This window comes from Thunnus thynnus, chromosome 15 (assembly GCF_963924715.1).
Source record: "Thunnus thynnus chromosome 15, fThuThy2.1, whole genome shotgun sequence".
Classification (NCBI taxonomy): Eukaryota; Metazoa; Chordata; class Actinopteri; order Scombriformes; family Scombridae; genus Thunnus; species Thunnus thynnus.
The window spans coordinates 2,267,829-2,290,030 of NC_089531.1; the positions used below are offsets into that span (position 1 = coordinate 2,267,829).

The following is a 22,202-nucleotide window of genomic DNA, read 5'->3' on the forward strand; positions in this document are numbered from 1 at the left end:
AAAAGAATGAAAACAATAACAGCAACCCAAAATTATTATGTCTCCAAAATCTGACATAGAGCTAGAATGTGAAAGAAATGTGATTTGCATCCAAAATAACAGCCTCAGCAGGCCTGTACTGACTTTATTTTGGTTTGAGTTTCTTATTTTTGGTTTTGCCTTCTCAGTTTTTCTTTTTTCTGATTTTGATCTTTACAGTAGTTGGACAAATGTATCTGATAGGAAGCAGATGGTAGTAATTTTTCCTCCCATGAATTCTGTTGTTTGTAATTCTTCATCTCAATACACAGGTACACCGTAGCTGAATGACCGGACGTACTCCTTACTGAAGAAACCCAAAGTGCTTGAGAACAATGACCAATACCTGTATAGTTTTACATAAACATTTAGCTTCTGTCAGGTAAAAATATACTTCTGAAAGATTTGTTTGTTGCAAAATATGGAAAGAAAAAATGCTTATTCCTCAGTCTTGTAGGTGAAGATTAAAACTGTTTCAATAGGACTATATTCTATTTTATTGTATTACTGCAATCCTTTAGAATGAAAGCCTTTGAATATTTATTTTTAATAGATGTTTTGTTGTAAAAAAAAAAAGTTTAAAAAGTACCAGAAAACAAAATGCTTTCGTGTCCTTTGTTGCTTTGTTTGAGTTGAACTGTTTTTCATGTTGATTTATGAATAAACACTTGTACAGTACAACAGAGTTCTATTCTGTTTCGATTTTTGCTGGTTCACAGCACTTCTTTTCCTTTTTTCATATCATTCAGGAACTGATACTGAAAATGAAACTCTATTTTTTTTACAGTTATGATGCTTTTGATATCCACATTTACTATTTCTTTATTTATAACTTGTTTTTGACAACTGAAACCTAGCCCCAGTCTGTGCCTCTCATGTGTTACATTTCATTCAAGTCACAGAGACAAGCGCAGCCTTTTGTGAAGAATAAATACGAGGCAAACTTCCAAAAATCCAGATGGGGGTTTGACAACACTCAATTCTGAATGCATTTCCAGAATCCTCAGAAAGTCTTCTAAACACCTGGATCACAAAAAAGAAGATTTTTATTCAACATATATTCTGTTGAATTCACCATTTACTGATGTATAATGTCCTTTCTTCTCTCTGTCTCTACATCCTTATATAGACCACACTCTAAACATGAAGAGTTATGACCCAGAAAGTAAGAAAACAACCTACTGTCCAGTCTCATCGTATTAAATGTTTCCATCTCCCCCACCTTATCAGTAACATCCTGTTTGGACAATTTCAGCGTCTTCGACACGTGTAATCAAGAGGAGGACTTTGATCTAAAATCTGCAGAAATGAGGCTATAGTTTGCAGAGCGGGGAGATAAACATGAGGATCTGGAAACATCACACCTTACAGCTAAATCTATGGATAGGAAGAGCCTCTTATTCAAAAAACAAAAACCATCACATAATTCAAATACTTACTTTGTGTCGACTTACAGCAAACAGTCTACTCAGATCCGCAACATTATCAAATGCAAATGGAATATATTACAAACTGCAGAAATTGTTTGCTGAACCTCCCACCTTTGTCTCTAGAAGGGCTCCCACTTTACAAGACAAGCTGGTCCACAGCCGTTTATCACTTCCTGGCTTCATAAACCTGTGGGCAACTTCCCCTGTGGTAACTGTTGCCATTGTGGCAATATTTCCAAAGTGGACAGATTTGTTGATGTGTTCACCAACAAGTCATATAAAATAAACCACATTGCTAATCGTAACATTTCCTTTCTGGTATACCGTCGTGAATCCAAACTATCCTATGGGCGTTCATTACAACCAAGCGGGAAATGGAAACCCCTCTTCCTTGAAAGCTGTTGCCCTCGAAGTGATACCTAATCATATAAGAGGTAGCGAGAGACTAAAAAAACTCCTTCAACGAGAAATGTTTTGGATTATGACATTGAAAGCCACTAAATCTCCAAGACTGAATGATGAGGTAGACTTCCTGCCATTTCTCTAATATCTAGTCAGAAAGTATTGTGAAAACTTTAGAAAAATAAGAACAAAAAAATAAAATAAAGAACAGGAATTAACTTTACTGCAAAGCACATACATGGAAATAGAGAAGGATGTAGAAATCACTTGCATCAGTGATCTGTAGTGCAGAGCTGGGCGGAGAGAATTGTGATATCACGGAGAGCATGATGTGTCATTCAGTGCAATTACAGTGGAAACAGTTTTCTGACACAGTTTTGCCTGATCTGATCAGAAAAGGTGGACATTTACCACTGAAATGTGTCACTCATTCAATCACTGCGGATAAACATGTAATCCAGCATAAATGAGCACCTGCATGAAACATTCAGCTCAGCAGTGAGGCTTGTCTGTCATTACTAGAGCATTAAATTAGTTGTTACTGAATTTAGATTATATATATATGATAAATTATGTTACAGTTTTTTAGGACTGGTTTCATGCATGGTTCAACACTGAGTATTACAGTGTATCTACAGGAACAAGTCATAGAAATGCAGCAGGAAAGCTTTCAGTGGGCTTTATTTCTGACACCAAATCTTGTTTTTTGTTTGAATATAGATGTATTTCAGTGTGGTTATGATTTGGCAGATTGCTGTCCGTATGAATACATGTTAGTGTTTGAACATAAACTGAAGAGTTTGGAAGTGAGGATGTAAACATGTAAAATCAGATCGCAGATCCAGGCGGCACATTCTTTCACCATAAAAAGACACTGAGAGGTGTTGAGAAAGAGGTTTTCTTTTTTCAGGAACAAATATAAGTTTCCTGTTATCAGCCCACACAGCAATGTGTCAAACATTATTCTGAATATTGAATCATTTCAGTCTGTGTCAGGATGAGGGTCAACATCCATACCTGCCTGTTAGTCTTTGTTCTGGGCTGTAACGTCACTGCAGGCAAGGAATTTTTAAATAAATCTATTAGTATGTGCAGTTCTTCTTGTCACCTGTTTTAATTTACAGTTTTATAATATAATTAAAGCTGCAAGATGAACGGGCCCTCACGCCTCTGCGCACGTCAGGCCGCAACGCAATCGAAGGGCTTCTGTCACGGGCACGTAGATGTCTTCAGATCCGGGCTGTTTTCAGACAGTGCAAGAAGGAGATAAACATCACTTCCTTTGTCCACTATTTTCCCTGCTGTTGGGGCTGCTTCGTTGAAACTTTGTAGGGGGCGCTATTCAGCCAGTTTGCGTTACTGATTGAATATTGTCATATAGACGTGTTCAGGCCGGGACTCTTATCAAACATGTAAAGTCTGGCACAGACTAGAGCATTTACAATAAAGTCATAGCAACTTCCTCTGTCATGGCGAAAAGTCAAATCTCAACGGTGTGAGGATGAGAATTTTCTGCAGGGTGAGACATGTCTGTACTACTCACACCTGTGTCAACAAAGTCATGCAAGTTTTGCACCCATTCACTTCAATTACAATTAGTAAATTGAAAACTTTTGATGAGTTTGTGTGTAAAACAAATTAATTTCCTTATTTTCATCACGACTATTTTTAGAAAAGTAAAGACTTTTAACTAGGGATGCACGATATTGGATTTTTTGCCGATATCCAAAATGCCGATATTTCCAACTCATTGTGGCCGATTGCCGATACTGATATATGCACATATTTTTTCCAGCTGGCTGAGGAGACTATTATGCATGTATAGATTATACTATGCTCAAGAAAGACAATATATGAAAGAAGAATTTAGGAGGACTGGAGTTCAGTAGCTCAGCATTAAAACTTTAATGAACCTGCCAAGTTGGTGGAGCAGTAGAGTTTTCTTTGAGTTTATTGGACAGACAGGATTAATGTGTAGGATTTAATCTCTGGTTGACACTCTGGAGCAGAAGGTGGCGGTAATGCACCTAATACGCTGGTTGCCATCCACTGGCATAAACCAAAAAGAAGTTTTTTTTCCCCAAACAGAGTGGTACATCCTGGCAGCCGAAGCCTATCTGTGCAGCTGAACACAGCAGCTCCTCCGTGGACTGTTTCATATATTTTATTTTAGTTTATTTAAACATTGGACATCTTAAATGTTGTATGTGTTGAATGTTTTCATTTAAGACCATGGGCAAAAGTTCATTGCTGTTTCTTGCTGTAAGTGACAAGATAGATGGAAAACAAGGTTTTATTTGTCTCCCCCTTTTTTTTTCTGATCCTAAAAATGATCCGATCCATGACTCAAATCCGTGATACGATCTGAACTGTGAGTTTTGTGATCCGTTGCACCCCTAGTGTTAACATGTCAGCTTTGTAGACTATATTTTGTATGTCGTGCACATAGATGAGAGTGTGTAAGTCATGTATTTGATACATGCATTAATACTTTCTGATGTGAACCTACACTTTTAGATCTGTGAATGTTTTTAGTGTTCAGTCTTTCTAGTATTCAGCACTGATCTGTTCCTGTATCACATTATAAGCTTTGTGGTACTTTATATATTTCTGTATACTAAGAAAATACATAGGAAACACGTGTAAATCATTTGATATCTTGTTTGTTTTTGATGAGAACATAAATCTGTTGTCACAATAGAACAATACTATAAATTTGAATTTGACTTTGTTGGTAAAATCACACATCTGAACCAGTCCATGGCTAAAATGAGCTCTTCTTTGTTTAGAATCAATATGTATATGCTAAATCTCTTTAAAGAAGCAGCCTTTACACCACTCAGGGGTTTTTGTTTGTTTTATTGGCATATAAAATTGCCCCCCATCCCTCCGATTTCATCAGGTGGGGGACAATGATATAGTTTGATGCGGTTTGTTGGTTTTCCTCCTGTACTCCCCAATGTTTTGAGTCACCAGCCGACACTGGTGTGCGGGTTGAATGCAGCTCATTTTTGTAGGATACAGCAGATAGGCCTATATACATACAGTACATTATATACAAACTTTGCATGAAGTTTGGTGTTATTATCATTTATTTTACAATATTTATAAGTCTTATAATTATGTAATCATGTATTATTATATGTATAATCCAGTAGTGGGGATGACCTATGAGGGGAAGGGAAAAATGGAGTGAGGGTGACAGTTTAGTGATAAAGTGCTGTAGAAAAATACCATCAAAACTAAAATGTGTAGCTCTGTACTGCAGTTTTGCCTTTATTAGGGCCTGAGCACCTAGCAGTTCGCTCACACTCTCCATTCAAATATATGAGTATTTTTCTGTGTCCAGCTGCAGTTACTTATTGTCTCTACACACCTGACAGTACACATGTCAATCAAACTTTGACCAGGTCATGTGAGTTAAAAGTCTTTACTTTTCTAGAGTTTTCAATTTACTAATTGAAATTCAAGTGAATGGGCCCAAAACTTGCATGATTTTGATGACACAGGTGTGAACAAGACAGACATGTCTCACCCTGCAGAAAATTCTCACACTGTTGAGATTTGATCTTTCACCATGACAGAGGAAGTTGCTATAACTTTATTGTAAATGCTCCGATCTGCACCAAACTTTACATGTTTGGTAAGCCTCCCGGCCTAAACACGTCTACATGACAATATTCCATCAGTGATGCAAACTGGCTGAATAGCGCCCCCTACAAAATTTCAGTGAAGCAGCCCCAGCAGCAGGCAAAAGCGTGTCTTTCCCATGAAACAATCAAACAGCAGGGTTTATATGCTAATGTTCCTTTATTGTTTTCATGCTAACGTTATTTGTATGAGGGTTGCGTCTGTACTTTTAACCAGTGGTGCTGGTTGATGGTTTGCGACACACTCAGTTTATTTGTCACTACCTGTAGAGCTAACTTTGTGTAGCCTGTGTTAGCGTTACAATTGCTACTAGCTGCTGCTTCTCACTGGAATATGTGTAATATGTTAGCTCGCCAGAGCTGACAGGTGTTTGTCAAAAGCAAAAAAAGTTTCAGAAATGCAAAAATGACACATACAAGTCATTTTAAAGGTTTGCAGCAAGTTGCTTTATTTCTAAATACTGAAATGTCCATATATAAGCTGTCATGACATTGCGGCTACATATTTTCTTCCCCGCCTGCTGCATGCGTGAATGCAAAGTAACAGTAAGTCAACATCACTACAATAATTAATGTAATTCTTTTTAAAGTATATTCAATTATCATATTTAGCTGTAATATGGCTACTTGGTGATTTAAAAATACAGGATAAAGAGACTGAATATATTTTTAATAGTTATAACTATTAAAAATCACAAAAGCCAATGCATGTCAACCTGCTTCACACTTCTGTTTTAATGATATTCATATTTTCACACACTATTGATGTTTCCCAATATTTACATAATGATGCATACAGTAAAACCAAAAGCAGCAGGAACATGAAAATGAGCTGTGAGCTGCATGTTTGTGTATGAGAGATGTTGTCAATATAAATTTAGCCCAAAGCTCATAGTTTAGTCAACGTGAAAGAGAGAAAGAGACTGTTTAGCTGTGCGGGTTGTTCAGCACCTCTGTCAACCAGACCTGTTTCCTGTCAGACTGTATGAGGATGAACACTGTTGACAGGTTGGTTTTTACCGCTCTTGTTTCTGTGTGATGGAGGATCAGAGATGATTTTCTGTTTCTGCTGTGTGTTGCTTCTGTATCTGTTGCGCTACAATGGAGAGAAGGTAAACATAGAGATGATTAAAGATATTTTCAATTCACTTCTGTTGCAACTTCATCAGTCAGCATCACACATTTAAAAGAGTGCATTATGTTTATGTTAATGGTTACAGTAATGAGGAACATGACATGTCTGTCCATGTCTTTGTCTGTTAATTATGAGGATATCTCAAAGGCTACTTATTCAATTTTAAAGATATGTGGTAGAAAGTTGGGCCTTGGGTCAATGAATGTGAGAAAGAACCAATTATAGCAATAGCACCATCATGTGGCCGTTCTGAGGCACTTCACGTTTTGGCTCATGATTCAATTTGAATCAAAGCTGATACATATAATATTTGAATGAGACTGAAAAAAAGTTATTATGATCATTTTCTATAATTTCAGTAAGTGTGACAGATCTGACATAAACTGCTATGACTCATAAATTCAAATTTAGATGACATGTGCACATTTCAACTTTGAACCATCCTGATTCATTTGACCACATTTCACCAATAAGTGGCGCTACAGGAACATAATGAATTAAAATGGCCGTCACTCAATATTTATTTGTCTGATTCAGCCAAACTTCTGCTCAGTTCATCTTTGTACAAATCTCTGAGCTACTATAATGTCTGTGAGTGTTTGCTAGTTGATATCCAGTTATTCCTGCTGTTATAAGTAAAATCTGAAAATATTGAGTCTTTCTTGAGTTTAAAATATCATCTGACTGTATTTAAAACAATATTTGCTGCTCAACATTTTCATATCCACAACTTTCAGGTCATTCACCTCTTCTCCAGGTAGTGACGGTGATGCTGATCATCAGGATTAAATAAAGTATTACGATCACCACACGAACAGGCATCTGCCACAGGTAAGGAGAGGCTGGAAGACAAGGAAACATTCACAATCACTAATTAGTTTCTTTCATTTTAATCTTGGTATAGAGAATATTACTGTAAATCTAGTGTCTTTTCCACATACTCTGAATACATATCTTCATCTTTGAACTTATGTTTTCACATCTTCGTTGTAAGCTCTGACGTACACCTGTTACGACTTTGTTTCATCATGTGATCATACCTGTGTTTGTGTGTGCAGGTGTTGTTGAAGGTGTCTTTTTATCTTCTGTGTGGGATCGTTCAAATCAAGGTTGTAGGTTTGTTTTTAACTTTGGTGGGACACTTTTTGTCGGACGGCCAAAATAGTTGTGTATGTGCACTTGGTCTCCATCTCTTTTCCTGCTCATATGTACACGTCACACACAGAAAGAGCCTGACTCTGCAAAATGTTTACTTTACTGAATATGCATTTGATAACCTGCCTGAAACCAAACTTGTATCATGAGTTTTTATTGATATAAATCTGAGACCAAAAGTAATATTTAAAATTGACGTTTAATAGACCGTCACAGTAAATGTTATAATGTTAATGTTAAAATGTCACACTTTTCTCTTAAAGACGTACTTACTGAATCTGATAGAATAGAATAGAATAAAATGGAATCAACTTTATTGATCACCAGAGTAGAAAAAATGTCTTCTGCTCACCAAAACATAAAACAGGAACATGTAACATATAAAACAGATGTGGTAACAGCTGAGACAAAGATACACTGCTAAATGTTTACACTACATTTCTACATTTGAAATGTACTATATCATTTAATTTTACATGCCAAATGTAGTGTGTATGAACCACTTTATAAATACATGTAAGGAGGAGATTTGATCTTTAAAAACATAAAGTTTAATGTTACCTGATGGGATCACTGTCAGTTCCACAGCTGCTTCATTATTACACAAGTATTTTCCAGAGTCTGAGAGAGCAGCTTTGAGGATGAGCAGTGACTTATCTGCTAATGAACCGTATCGTTTGTGGGGGTCATTGAATCTTTGCTCTCTGTCACCATCAACTGTAAGTATGTCAACTGTGTTTCCATTAATCTCTCTGCTCCACGTCACTTTACCCTCCACAGAGTGAGAACAATGCAGAAAGACATGTTCCTTCTCCTCGACTATTTGATGGATCATTTCTGAAAAAAGAAACAGAACTTTTAAATAAATAAGAAAGTTTACATTTAACAGTCAAATGCAGCGATTTCACAGTGAATATGACCTTCAAGCTTCAAGCCCAGAATGTACCAAGTACCAAGCACTTAATGACAATAAACATATAGTTAGTGCATTAAATAAATGCAGTTTAAACAAGTTTATGTGCAGGTGTTGTTGTAGTTGAAGGTGTCTTTTTATCTTCTGTGTGGGATCGTTCAAATCAAGGTTGTAGATTTGTTTTTAACTTTGGTGGGACATTTTTTGTCGGACGGCCAAAATAGTTGTGTATGTGCACTTGGTCTCCATCTCTTTTCCTGCTCATATGTACACGTCACACACAGAAAGAGCCTGACTCTGCAAAATGTTTACTTTACTGAATATGCATTTGATGACCTGCCTGAAACCAAACTTGTATCATGAGTTTTTATTTGTATAAATCTGAGACCAAAATTAAAATTTAAAATTGACGTTTAATAGACCGTCACAGTAAATGTTACAAAAATAAATGTATAACAGCCTGTAGTTGATGTGTTAATGTGTTTGAATGATCTGTTGTAAAGTTTTCTAACCTCACCTCTGCAGCTCTACTTTTATAATTCAACATTTAGATCTGGTTCATCTTACTCATTTACTTGTTCATTTTCTATTTGGGTTTATTGACTTATTTGTTGCAGTCATACCTGTGTTTGCAGCTGGTGGTGATGTTGTAGAAGTTGCTGTAGGTGATGTTGGTCCTTCATCATCATCTGTGCAGAACAGAGAAAATATATATTACAGGGCAGAAAATGTATTTTACTACTAACTGTTTACAGAATGTCACAAAATGATTCGGTTTTTGAAAAAGTACCAACACTACTTTAATATTTGTGCTGAGTCAGCAACAGTTCAAGTTCTCACAACAAAAACCACCTGAATGTTGAGCATGTTGTGTGCTCGACTTCCTACATTGAAACTGTAGTTTCACTTGAACACAGTGTTAAAACTTTCCCAGGCTCTTATATCTGTGTCTGTTTGTTTAATTACTGCATTTAAAGTGTTTTCTGCCGTTTTGTTCGTTTAGATCGATCACCTTTAATCAGTTTAATTTAACATTTAGATCTGTTTTATCTTACTCTCTTCCTCCTCCGTTTTCTTCGTTTTTGGTGGTGCTGGTGCAGTTGTTGTTGTTGTTGGTGTAGTTGTAGTTGAGGTTGTTGTCGGTGGTGTGCTGTTTTCTTCTGTGTGAGATGGAGGAAATAGATACAACAGAGCAGCAAAATACATTTTACCACAGAAAGTTATGAAATCATTCATCAGTATTGAAACAGGAAATAGGCGATGGCCAGTTTTGTGGTGAGTTATCAAGCAGAGCAAATGTTCTCATGATTTAAACCACTTGAATGTTGAGGATATTGTTTCTGTTTAATTTGAAGCAGCATTAAAGTTTCTCTCTTATTTGAACTGATCATATTTGTTATTGTTCAGCCTTGTGTGTCGTTATATTTCTGCATATAACTCTCTGTAACAACAGGCTAGCTGTTTCCTTCTGTTTCCAGTCTTTATGCTAAGCTAAGCTAACCGGCTGCTGGCTGTAGCTTCATGTGTAATGGACAGATATGAATGTGGTATCGATCTAAGTGGTGGTACCAGTTTTTCCTTTCATTTGTCACCCGTCTGTATTTTACATATACAGAATATACGTTGCCTGTAAAAAGTTTTCACCCCTCTTGGAATTTTACATGTCTTTTCACACCCGTCAATAGAAAATACTCTTATGTGTCAAAGTAGAAACAGATCTCTACAAAGTGATCTAAATTAATTACAAATATAAATACATCATCTGTTTTATTTGTAAAATATAGATCTGGAAAGACACTTGTAACTATCACATTCAAATAAATGTAGTGGAGTAAAAAGTACAATATTCTCCTCTGAGATCTAGTGGACAGGAAGTAGAAAGTAACATCAAATGGTTCCAAAAAACTGTATTTAAGTAAATGTACTTAGTTACATTCCACCACTGGTTGATCTTCTCTTCTAACTCTCAGTAAGAAAGTTAAACATGTTAATAAATTTACCAAAATGTCAGATTATTCCTTTAAATAACTTCTCTGTGCTTTACCTGCCTTCATATTGTGTGTGTCTTTGAGTTCTTGTGTCTCACCTCTCTCAGACTGATCACCTTTGATCACGTTTAGATACGCAGCTGGTTTTCCATCACAGTAGTACAGTCCAGAGTCACCAGGCTGCACGTCTGGTATATTCAGATACTTGTCAACAGCTGAAACATGACGTCTGATTTGTTGTTGTTTTCCATCAATCTCTCTGGTCCATGTTGGAACATGTGACCCTCCAACATCAGGACATGTCAGAGTGACGCTGGACTTCTCTGCAATACTGACTGTTGTTGTTCCTGTGAGCAACAAACATTAAGTTAGTAAAAACCAAGATTCATGTTTTATAACATGCCATCATAAACACATGTATTCATGATAAAGTCAGTGACACATGGAAGAGTTTTGTTCCAAAACAAGATTTTCTTTGATAAACTAACTTCTGTTTCTACACAAAGTGGAGAATTGTTACAGTCACTAAAAGTTCTCTTACTGTATTGATACCTAACTTAAAGCTGCACTAATATATTGGCTGATATCAGCTTATCAGACTGTTTGTGTCGGCCACTAATTAACAGAAACATCAGTACAGAAATATGAAAGATAAATAAAGGTTTGAGGTCATTTAGAAACAGTTTCTGCACTGATGAGTTTATTTTTACGCTGCAAAGTGTCCTGTGCAGAACACACTGTGATCACACTTTGAAGTGATGCTTATCGAAAATGTTATAATCTTAAACCAGCAGTCAGGTGTCCATATGAACAGTGAAAGAGGTTTTCCTCGCTGTAATCATTCCTCCTGTTCATACTGGATATTAAAAGATCCTTCAAATGTGCTTTCAATGGAAGTGATGGAGGCCAAAATCCACAGTGTGTCCACACAGTCATTTAAAAGTCTGTGTGAAGCTTCTATTCAGCTTCAGCAGTCTGAGTTAGTCATATCAAGTGGATATCTGAGACATTTACAGTCTTTTTAGCATCAAATTCCCTCTTTGTGTTTCCTCGGACAGTGTTTCCCTGTTGAGCTGCAGGTGGAAGTATAGTAACAAAAAGAGGGACTTTGGCACTAAAAAGACTGTAACGTTGAAAGATATCTACTTGATTTGACTCATTTGGATGCTGAAGCTTCATATTAGCTTCAGATAAACTTTGAAATACATTTTTGCACAGAAGGAGGACTGTGGATTTTGTCCTCCATCACTTCCATTGTAAGGTCATTATGAAGGGATCTTCTAATGGTCAGTATGAACAGGAGGAATGATTACAGCAAGAAAAACAGCTTTAACGTTCATTTGGGCTCCTGACTGTTGGTTATAAGTTCCTAAATGAGGTTTTAGAGAAAAGGACTTAATTCAGGTGTTTGTTTCCTCTGTGAGTCTACATGAACAAGACGACCTGTTCCTTTAAAAGGAAAAGAACAATAGAAATGACGTATTAGAGAACTTTAAAAAGATATTTTTCTTCACTGACCATAAAAAGCTGTTTATTAGTTTACCACAAACAAAGTAAAGCACATCACATGAAAAAATCAAATAAAATGACGAACGTATAAAAATACACAGAAATATTTAAGTAACTACAGTAACAAGAAGTTAATGTTATAAATTAATTCGGCCTCTATTCTTAACAGTCAGTGTGAAATTAAAACCTGGTTTTGAGTTATGAAAGTAATAAGTAATGATGATGTTATTTCTTACAATATATTTGTTATTGAAGTTAAAACCACATTTACCTTTGAAATGCATCGTTTCATTAATATGTCAATGTATGTATTTAATCACAGTTTAGAAAATGAAAAGTGAAGCACAGAGACGAGACTTTGAAACAGGAAGAAACAGGAAGCAGAACAACTTTGACAGAGTTTGATGTTACCTGATGGGATCACCGTCAGTTCCACAGCTGCTTCATTATTACACAAGTATTTTCCAGAGTCTGAGAAAGCAACTCTAGAGATGAACAGTGACTTATCTACTGTTGAACCGTATCGTTTGTGGGGGTCATTGAATCTTTGGTCTCTGTCACCATCAACTATAAATATGTCAACTGTGTTTCCATTAATCTCTCTGCTCCACGTCACTTTACCCTCCACAGAGTGAGAACAACGCAGAACAACCAAGTTCCTCTCCTCGACTATTTGATGGATTATTTCTGCAAAAGAAACACAGTTTACAAGAACTAAACATCCATTTTCAGAATGTCAACATTTCTATTATTGCAAAGAACTGAAAAGTTGTTTTCCATCAGAGTCAGAATCACATTTAACTGTCGAGTGCAAACTGCTAATCATGAAAAACATGAAGACCTTAAAGCATTACTGCACTTCACTTTTAACTTCTGACTTTACATCATTCACACCATCAGCTAATGTGTGTGTGTGTGTGTGTGTGTGTAGTGGGGGGGCAGCGGTCACAATGCACTGCAACTTTACATGTGGTTTTGTGCACATTTGTGCACCACCGTCTTTTGTCACTGTGTGAGTCTGTAGATATTTTAGATCATTTTTAGATCATATAAATATATGTAGGTTAGACTATGTTTGCACCTTCAATTTACTGTTCATCTCTTTTTACTATCAATATTAATGTATAATATTAGTGTATTAATATGTGTATGTATTAATATTATATTATATATGTATATATATAAAAATTGTATATATATGATATAATATTTTTTATTTTTGATTTCCTTTTCATCTTTATTACTATTTCTATCTTTAATCTTAGCAGCTATAAGCTAATCTAGGAGGGCCTAAACTGCATTTCACTGCACATTGTATTGTTTGTTTTGTGTACGTGACCAATAAACAACTTTGAACTTGATTTATTCAAATACATGAATATGACAATGAACCTGAACGTGTTTCAACAAATCACTAAAATCTCTATAAAATACTTTATACATCAGCTAAATTCACTGTATGGAGAAACTGACCTTTACCTTCAGACTACGATATGAACAATATGTAAAATACTGGAAACAATGGACAACATACTTTATATGTAAAAAGTAAAAGTAAGTAAATGTATTTGTACAGCAAGTGCTTTACAAGCACGTAATACAACATACAAAAAAGAAAGATTCATAGCAGATGAAGTGACCACCCAAGTCACGTGATTAAATAGTGCAAAACTAAAAAACACAATAAAACCATAAAATGCTGACCTGGTGCTTACAGGTTACCCTGCCTGTCTAAACGAGTTTGTCTTTAGCTGCTTTTTAAATGAATCCACAGAGTCAGCAGACTGTGAGGGAGCAGGCAGAGCGTTACATAGTTTAGATGCTACGACTTCAAAAACTCGATCACCTCGAGTCTTAAGGCGTTTGTGTGAGACAGACAGCAAGCCTGACTGTGCAAAGCTCTGTAAGTAAGAATGAGAATCTTAAACAGGATCCTAAATGTGACAGAGGCAACCTTTACTGGAACAACAACCAGAACCTCCATCTCATCAGCACTGAGCTGTAACAACTTTTCTGCCGTCCAGTCTCTAATAGCGTTAAGACAGTCGAGGAGCCTGGGAGTGTAGATACAGGCCTCTAGTTCTCTGGCAAAGCAGGAAATAAGTTAGATTTCTTTAATATGGGCTGGATAGTAGCAGCTTAAAATAGGAAGGGAAACATCCCGAAGACAAGGAAGAAGTAACAATAGCTCAATTAATTAATGAATTAATTATCAATACTTCCTATAAGATGTATCATGCTGCACTCCTTTAACCTGAAAACACCAGTAAAAATAAAGAGTTGCACCACATTCATCACTCACTCTATGACATGAACAAACATGAACATTATTATTAAAGCTGATGAAAAAGAGTAAAGTTCTTACCTGCTGTCACATTACAGCCCAGAACTAAAGCTAACAGGCAGCTGCAGATGTTCATCCTCATCCTCCGACAGACTGAACCACAATGAACAGAGACAGTTTCTATCTGAGAGAAGAACAGGAACTCAGTGTATACGTGTGTTCATCTGACTTTAAAAGCCACACTTCAACTTCTTAAATATCTTTCTTTTTCTTTCTTTCTTTGTGGTTAATGAACACTGATGAGGAAACTCTAGTGTGAACAGTGTGATCATGTTTCACACGGACAGTTCCAGGACATGAAAGTAACTCAAATGACTTTATTACATATTAGTTATTATTGCTTTAAAACTGAGACTGAGAGACTTTAAAGTTTTACTCCCTGATATTTTTTGTGTGTGTGTGTGTGTGTGTGTGTGTTTGTGTGCATTTGTGTGTGTGTGTGTGTGTGTGTGTGTGTGTGTGTGTGTGTGTGTGTGGTGGTTGTTTTGTGTGAATGAACTGTCTTCTTGTGATCTTGTATGTATGTAATTTGTTCTCAGGTCTCTTGCTGAAGAGATTTTGGTCTCAATGTGATTTCCTGAACAGATAAAGATGAACTAACTAACAAATTAGATTCACAGATCTTTTAAAAAAAAATGTAATTCATTTGTTTACAGATTCATTCTTTTTAATTTTAGGAAAGTAGTGATTTGATTTGTACACAAAGGCATTCACATATTATAAAAACACACTTTTACCTACATACGGTGTGTTCTAACACTGTCTCTCATAAATTACCTTCATGTACGACTAAATAACAGCAAATATAAAATTGATCTGATGAATATATGTCCAATATTTACTCTCTTTTAGCTTTGGTTATTTCTACTTGAACTCCTGAGAACAATATCTGGCTCTTTATCTCATCACCATTGAAAGACTAACGAGCAGGTCAAAGAAACTCAAACTAATCAACTTAAAATCATCGACAGACAGGTGATCTGTGTGAAATGCAGTTAGAAACAGTGACTGATGTTTAGCAAAAAAACCAAAAATAGATCACATTTTCAAAAAGAAACTCAACAACCAAAGAAAAGAAACTGAACGAGAGCTGCCAAAGAAAGAAAAAACCAAACCACCACATTTTGGGTGAACATAGTTCAAGACTATATTTAGGCTTTGAAGTCTAACCGGACACAGACACTAAGGTCACACTCTCATGATGCTGAACCGTGGGAAAGACAATCAACTGTGTAGTGTTGGCTGGAAACAGGTTTGTCATTCTTCTAAAATAGCTGACAGATGCTAAAAGTGTCAGATCAAAGCAGTAAAACAGATGATGTTCACACTTACCGTATTTTCTCTAATAGTGGCCTTTATTTACCTCAACTGCAGAGGGTACCAGGCCTGTATTGGAAGCAGGCTTACATTAGAGAGAGGCCTTTATTCCTAATTCCCTCTGTTTGATAAGTATATTTGCTCATATTGTAGTACGAAGCCTCCCTGTTTTCTGATCTGCTTCCATTTGCTCTGTTAAATTTTTGTTACTGCATTATGCTATTAATAAAATTAAAAGCTTTCACTTCCCAATTTTTATTGTGAAACATTACACAAACATTTCAATATAACTTGTGTGAAGTATGACCAGTCAAGTACGGGAGGGGAAATATGGCCAGTGTCAGTTGATAACTAAACAAATCTGAGGTAACGTTATGCAGGCGGTCGGGTCACTAATGCCAAATACAGACACACTGATGGTGTTTTCACAATATCACAGAAAAACTGCTTTTGTGTGCATCTTCATCATTGTGTTTGTGGTTTGTTGCGATGGCTCTGCGCAGGTGCACCAAAAGATCAAATGTGTTGAACTTTGACCCCAGTTGAACTAACCTTTGTAGATGCTGTTGATCACTGCTTGAACTGAAAGATGGACTCAAGACAAATTACTTTTGTTTTTGAATTTCCAGAACTGGACAATAACAACCCCGACCTCATATCAAGACCAGACAAAAAATATATTTGCTTGGTGAAATATCAGCAAGCAGATGTTGCCTCGTTTGGGACTGTCTCATCCACTGTGTGGGAGACAGAGAGCTCAATCAAATTATCCAATATCCTTATTTTCAACAATCATTGCTTTGCACCTGCTGTCAGCAGCAGCAAAACACTTAACTCTGATCCAGGACACAAGGTGGTTCAATAGAGTTAAAAGGAAATCACACATAGAACATAAAGCAGAAATGACTCCTACATCAGTTTATTAGTAATCGGTGCACAAAAATAGAAACAGGGAAGGATGTGGAACTCTAGTCATTGGTGTGTAGTGCAGAGTTGGGTGGAGAGTATGTGTGAAGTGTGACATCATGCAAAGGAAAAACAAAGAACAACAAGTCTGAACAATCCTCTGAATTTATTCTACTGTATTCAGAAATTTCCAGATCTACATCAAAATGCACAAAGTGAAAGAAAATGATGCTGAGCAGCTGATGGTGACTGATGATTGTTTGGAGAAAAGTTCACTTCTGTCCAGGAATATTAGAGCTCAGTTTGTACAAGGATGAATTGTGCAATCTGTCATGTAGCTGTAGCATCACCCATAGAGGAAATGCCATCAGCTACACTACTGCTACACAAACATATTTAAATGGCTTTAATGGCTCAGTGATCATGACTCAGACTTACTAAAAGTTTGCACAATTACTGAGGTGTTTTCCACAAGTATTGAATGTAATTCAGATGCATTTTAAATTATTTTATATTATTCATACATCTTTTTTTATATAACAAACTGGCAGATGAAGGCTTCTCAAATCACTCGGAAAGAAAGGGAATAATTGGATGTGTTTCCCAAAATGTTGATCTATTATAAATAACAAAAATATTTCTAATATATTTTCACATTATATACAGCATTTATAGACATGTCATTTTAAACTTCAGACAGTTGTCCTCCAGGTGTTGAAGGCAGTGCTGACGATGATGATGATGAGAAGAGGATTGCAATTATTATATGAAGAAACACCGGTCACAAGAAAGGAGCATCTGGAAGATAAGTGAACATAATCACAACCTCATCAGTTATCAAGTACAAAGATGTGCAGAGTGAAAAACAAGATTCATGTCTTATAATTCATTATTATCTGCTGTCATGCATTCAGGATAAAGTCATTGGCTGAGTGAAGAGTTGAGGGAAAACCCAGCTCAGGAATAACAAGGGAATAAGAGGGTAATATCTTGTGAACTACAGGGTAATACAGGTAATACAATTATGCACTTTGATGACAAAGGGCATATAATATAACAGAGTAATATGCCAAAGATAATAATGTAAACATTGTGTTTTGATTCTCATGTCAATCTGTGGTAGATAAAAAAGCAAACTTAACATGAATGAAAGGTGTTTTGTGATTTTGGAGACTGTGTGCCCTGCATCTGCGTCTGCATCTGCGTCTGCGATAAGAGCTGGTCCGAGCAGGATTTATCGCAAACGTAATTTTATGCCAAAATAAGCATCAAAACTGAACTGCGTCAGCTAATAAACACAGTCTCAGCTGCTGCTCTCCTCCCACGTCGGCTGAAGCAGCTCCTTTGGTGTCCAGAAATGACCAAACAGGCACAGACGCAAAAAATAGACTTATGTCGGATGAAAACTGCATAAAGACTGCGTTTACCTGCCGCTGGGCTTGTGCCGGCAGGAAAATAGGGACCTCAGTATAATTACCATGAATCAGGGCTGGAAAATGAACAAACACATTTCCTCCAAATTCTATAGTTATACTCCTTTAGAGACTAAACATTAAGGTGATTACCTGGAAACATTGGTGGTAATTTCTGCATAATATTCACTAATCAGTGATGTAAAATGCTGAACTACCAGTTTCTACTTCATTTTGTGGTTCTGCTACGGAGCCTCTTAACATCCACCCATTTTTTGGAATTTTCACCCATGTGGCATACCCGAATGGAAACGCTTATAACACAAGAACTGTGAGGCCACAATGCATGTATTAGGCTTCATTTGAAAGGTAACATCTTCTAGTTCCTGGAAATGTGCTTGATTAGCATGTAGCTAAAACACAACCGAAACTACAACAGTTCAAATATGGCTCAAAAAAGTGTTTTTGCTCCTCATCTATAATGAGTCATATTGGAATAACAATAACTAGGACATGCTTTATGCCAGAACTATGCAAATCACCACATATCTTCTACATCTTGTCAACCACACCTGTATAAAATTCCAGACCTCTAGACCTGATGGGATCGAGGGAGTTTTTAGTTTGTGTTGTCACTGGTGTCCCCGAACCTCTCCAAAATGTCTCCTAGTGGCCAGATTGTGTCATTTGTTTTTACTCATTACTGCGGTTCTTACAGCAAAACTATTGTGTGTGTTTCCAGGTCTGAAATAAAAGATTTTACATTATGTTTATTGTGAATGTGATGATATTACACTGATATTATTATATGAGTATTGTGAGACCATGGAACTAATTATCACCCCTCTATTTCCTTTTTGCTGATAGTATTATGCCACCTAGTATTACCTCTACTGATAGATTTTACAATTACCTTATTACTGAGTAAATATTAACTCTGATAAAACCCGATGAGCTTTTGTTAAACCATTTTTACCTTGAGATGTTTTTTATACATTATTACCCTCCTGTTTTGATATTAGCAAGATTTAACCAGTTTATCACCAGAGTATTACTGAGACGATTTCACCTCCTTATTACCTTGTTATTACTGAGCTTGAATGTAAAGTGTTTATGAGTTGAACTCTGAAACAAGATCTTATTTGAGACACTAACACCTGCAGTGGATGACACTTACTTACTGACGCTTTACTTAAAGATACTCTGTGAATTTGTTACAGCTCACAGTGAGCTGAGAGAATTTTACAAACACAACAAATAACTGCTCGATTACAGTAACAGCAGTAAATATGATTAATTTTAAAGTTATGAGTCATATATGCATCCTTTTTATGCTGCACAATATTTTGATACAACATAAAATCTTTCACAATAAACTTTAAACAACATATGCAAAATTTACAAATCAAACCTTACAATTGTTAAGTGGAAATTAGATTTTTTAAATATTGTTTTTGATACAGAAAAAAAACTTTTAATAAAGTTTAATGTTACCTGATGGGATCACTGTCAGTTTCATGGCTGGTTCTTCATTACAGAAGTATTTTCCTGCATTTGAGAGAGCAGCTCTGTGAATGTGCAGCGACTTGTCTGCTAAAGAACTGTATTTCTTATAAGGATCATGAACATGTTTTATGTCTCTGTCGCCATCGACTGTCAGTACATCTAATTTGATTTTTTTTCTCTCTCTGCTCCACGTCACTTTACCCTCCACAGAGTGAGGACAGCGCAGAGTGATTGAATCCTTCTCCTCGATTACTTCAAGGATTATTTGTGTAAAAGAAACACAGATTGCAGTGAAAATATCGAACATAGTATTATTAGTAATATTATGAGAAAGTCCTGTCTACTAGATGGTTTAATAACAGTCAGAATAATATTTAAATGTCAAAATTGGGCAGTGAGCAAACATTGAAACTGACTTTGTGTCTCTTTCTAAAGAGGAGATGGATCAACTTTTAAGTAATGGCTTTATTGATGGTTAATAAATAATCTATTAATGCTTTATAGATCAGTTATAAGACAGTAATGATAGCTACTTTGCCAAAAACATCCCTTTGGCTGGTGTTCATCCTCACTCACGCTGACTTTTTCTTTTTAGCTCTTTTTGTATTCATCACGTCGGGCCTTCTGGACCAAAACCCACCTATTAACAATACTAACATTTACATATGTAGACTTGATATATCAATATAAAAACACTTAAATAATGACTTAATGACATTTATAACCACAGACATGATTGATGTTTTGAGTTCCTCTTTCCATTTGACTGCAGCAGACAGTCTGTCAAAGGCAAAAAAAGTTTCGGAAATGCAAAAATGACACATACAAGTCATTTTAAAGGTTTGCAGCAAGTTGCTTTATTTCTAAATACTGAAATGTCCATATATAAGCTGTCATGACATTGCAGCTACATATTCTCTTCACCCCTGCTGCATGCGTAAATGCAAAGTAACAGTACGTCAACATCACTACAATAATAAATGTAATTCTTTTTAAAGTATATTCAATTATCATATTTAGTTGTAATATGGCTACTGTGATGATTTAAAAATACAGGATAAAGAGACTTAATACATTTTTAATAGTTATAACTATTAAAAATCTCAAAAGCCAATGCATGTCAAGCTGCTTCACACTTCTGTTTTAATGATATTCATATTTTCACACACTATTGATGTTTCCCAATATTTACATAATGATGCATACAGTAAAACCAAAAGCAGCAGGAACATGACAATGAGTTGTGAGCTGCATGTTTGTGTATGAGAGATGTTGTCAATATAAATTTAGCCCAAAGCTCATAGTTTAGTCAACGTGAAAGAGAGAAAGAGACTGTTCAGCTGTGCGGGTTGTTCAGCACCTCTGTCAACCAGACCTGTTTCCTGTCAGACTGTATGAGGATGAACACTGTTGACAGGTTGGTTTTTACCGCTCTTGTTTCTGTGTGATGGAGGATCAGAGATGATTTTCTGTTTCTGCTGTGTGTTGCTTCTGTATCTGTTGCGCTACAATGGAGAGAAGGTAAACATAGAGATGATTAAAGATATTTTCAATTCACTTCTGTTGCAACTTCATCAGTCAGCATCACACATTTAAAAGAGTGCATTATGTTTATGTTAATGGTTACAGTAATGAGGAACATTTGTCACAGCTTTGTCTGTTAATTATGAGAATATCTCAACTACTTCTTTGATTTTAAAGATATGTGGTAGAAAGTTGGGCCTTGGGACAATGAATGTGAGAAAGAACCAGTTATAGCAATAGCACCATCATGTGGCCGTTCTCATGCACTTCACGTTTTGGCTCATGATTCCTGAAATGTTAAGTGGTGAAGCAGAATTATTTTTCATGGTTAAAAAAATAAAACCTATAAATATAGACCACTGTTGGGACTACATGTGGACCACAGTTTACCACATGTTTCAAGACTCCAAGAAACCTGAGCCCTGGGGGTTCACACCCAAAGTGTGAAGCTCCACCCATGGATCCAGGTTATCAAAACTAGAGACTCCCCTCTTATCTCTCTCTTTCTCCTCCAGTCACCAGGTGACTGCAGCCATCTTGCCATTTTGTTTATAGTTATTAACTTAGTTTTTAATCAAAGTTCCAAATTGATAGATTAGTACACTTTGAGACTGAATTGGCTATCTTTTTCCCTGACTCCTGGGTGGTGCCCCCTTATTATTAATTTTATTGTTAATTTTATAATATATTAATTTATTTTAATAATTAATAATTATCTTTGATAATCATTAATCATTGCTGATAGCCAAACTTGTAGCCACGGCCCAACACCACACACATTTACACCCAGACAGAGTTTCACTACTCACATCTGATCAATTTGAATCAAACCTGATACATATAATATTTGAATGAGACTGAAAAAAAGTTATTATGACCATTTTCTATAATTTCAGTAAGTGTGACAGATCTGACATAAACTGCTATGACTCATAAATTCAAATTTAGATGACATGTGCACATTTCAACTTTGAACCATCCTGGTTCATTTGA

At 36.1% G+C, this 22,202-nt stretch overlaps 2 protein-coding genes across 7 annotated transcripts in view; one reads left to right on the plus strand and one right to left on the minus strand.

The window, feature by feature from the left end:
* LOC137198159 (CXADR-like membrane protein) overlaps window positions 1-679 on the plus strand; it is a 41,795-nt gene extending 41,116 nt beyond the window's left edge. For 3 of the 6 annotated variants that reach the window (XM_067611822.1, XM_067611826.1, XM_067611824.1), the window contains one exon: window positions 291-674. In XM_067611822.1, coding sequence (XP_067467923.1) covers window positions 291-301 — 11 coding nt within the window. In that variant the 3' untranslated portion in view covers window positions 302-674. Of the gene's footprint in view, window positions 1-290 lie in introns of all 6 variants that reach the window. The other 3 variants (XM_067611823.1, XM_067611825.1, XM_067611827.1) reach the window with 2 other exon arrangements.
* The window catches only part of LOC137198158 (transcription initiation factor TFIID subunit 12-like), a 153,598-nt gene that overhangs the window by 111,338 nt on the left and 20,058 nt on the right, over window positions 1-22,202 (minus strand). Inside the window, exon 6 of the mRNA XM_067611820.1 lies at window positions 9,327-9,392. Within this exon, the coding sequence (XP_067467921.1) occupies window positions 9,327-9,392 (66 nt within the window). The remainder of the gene's footprint in view (window positions 1-9,326; window positions 9,393-22,202) is intronic.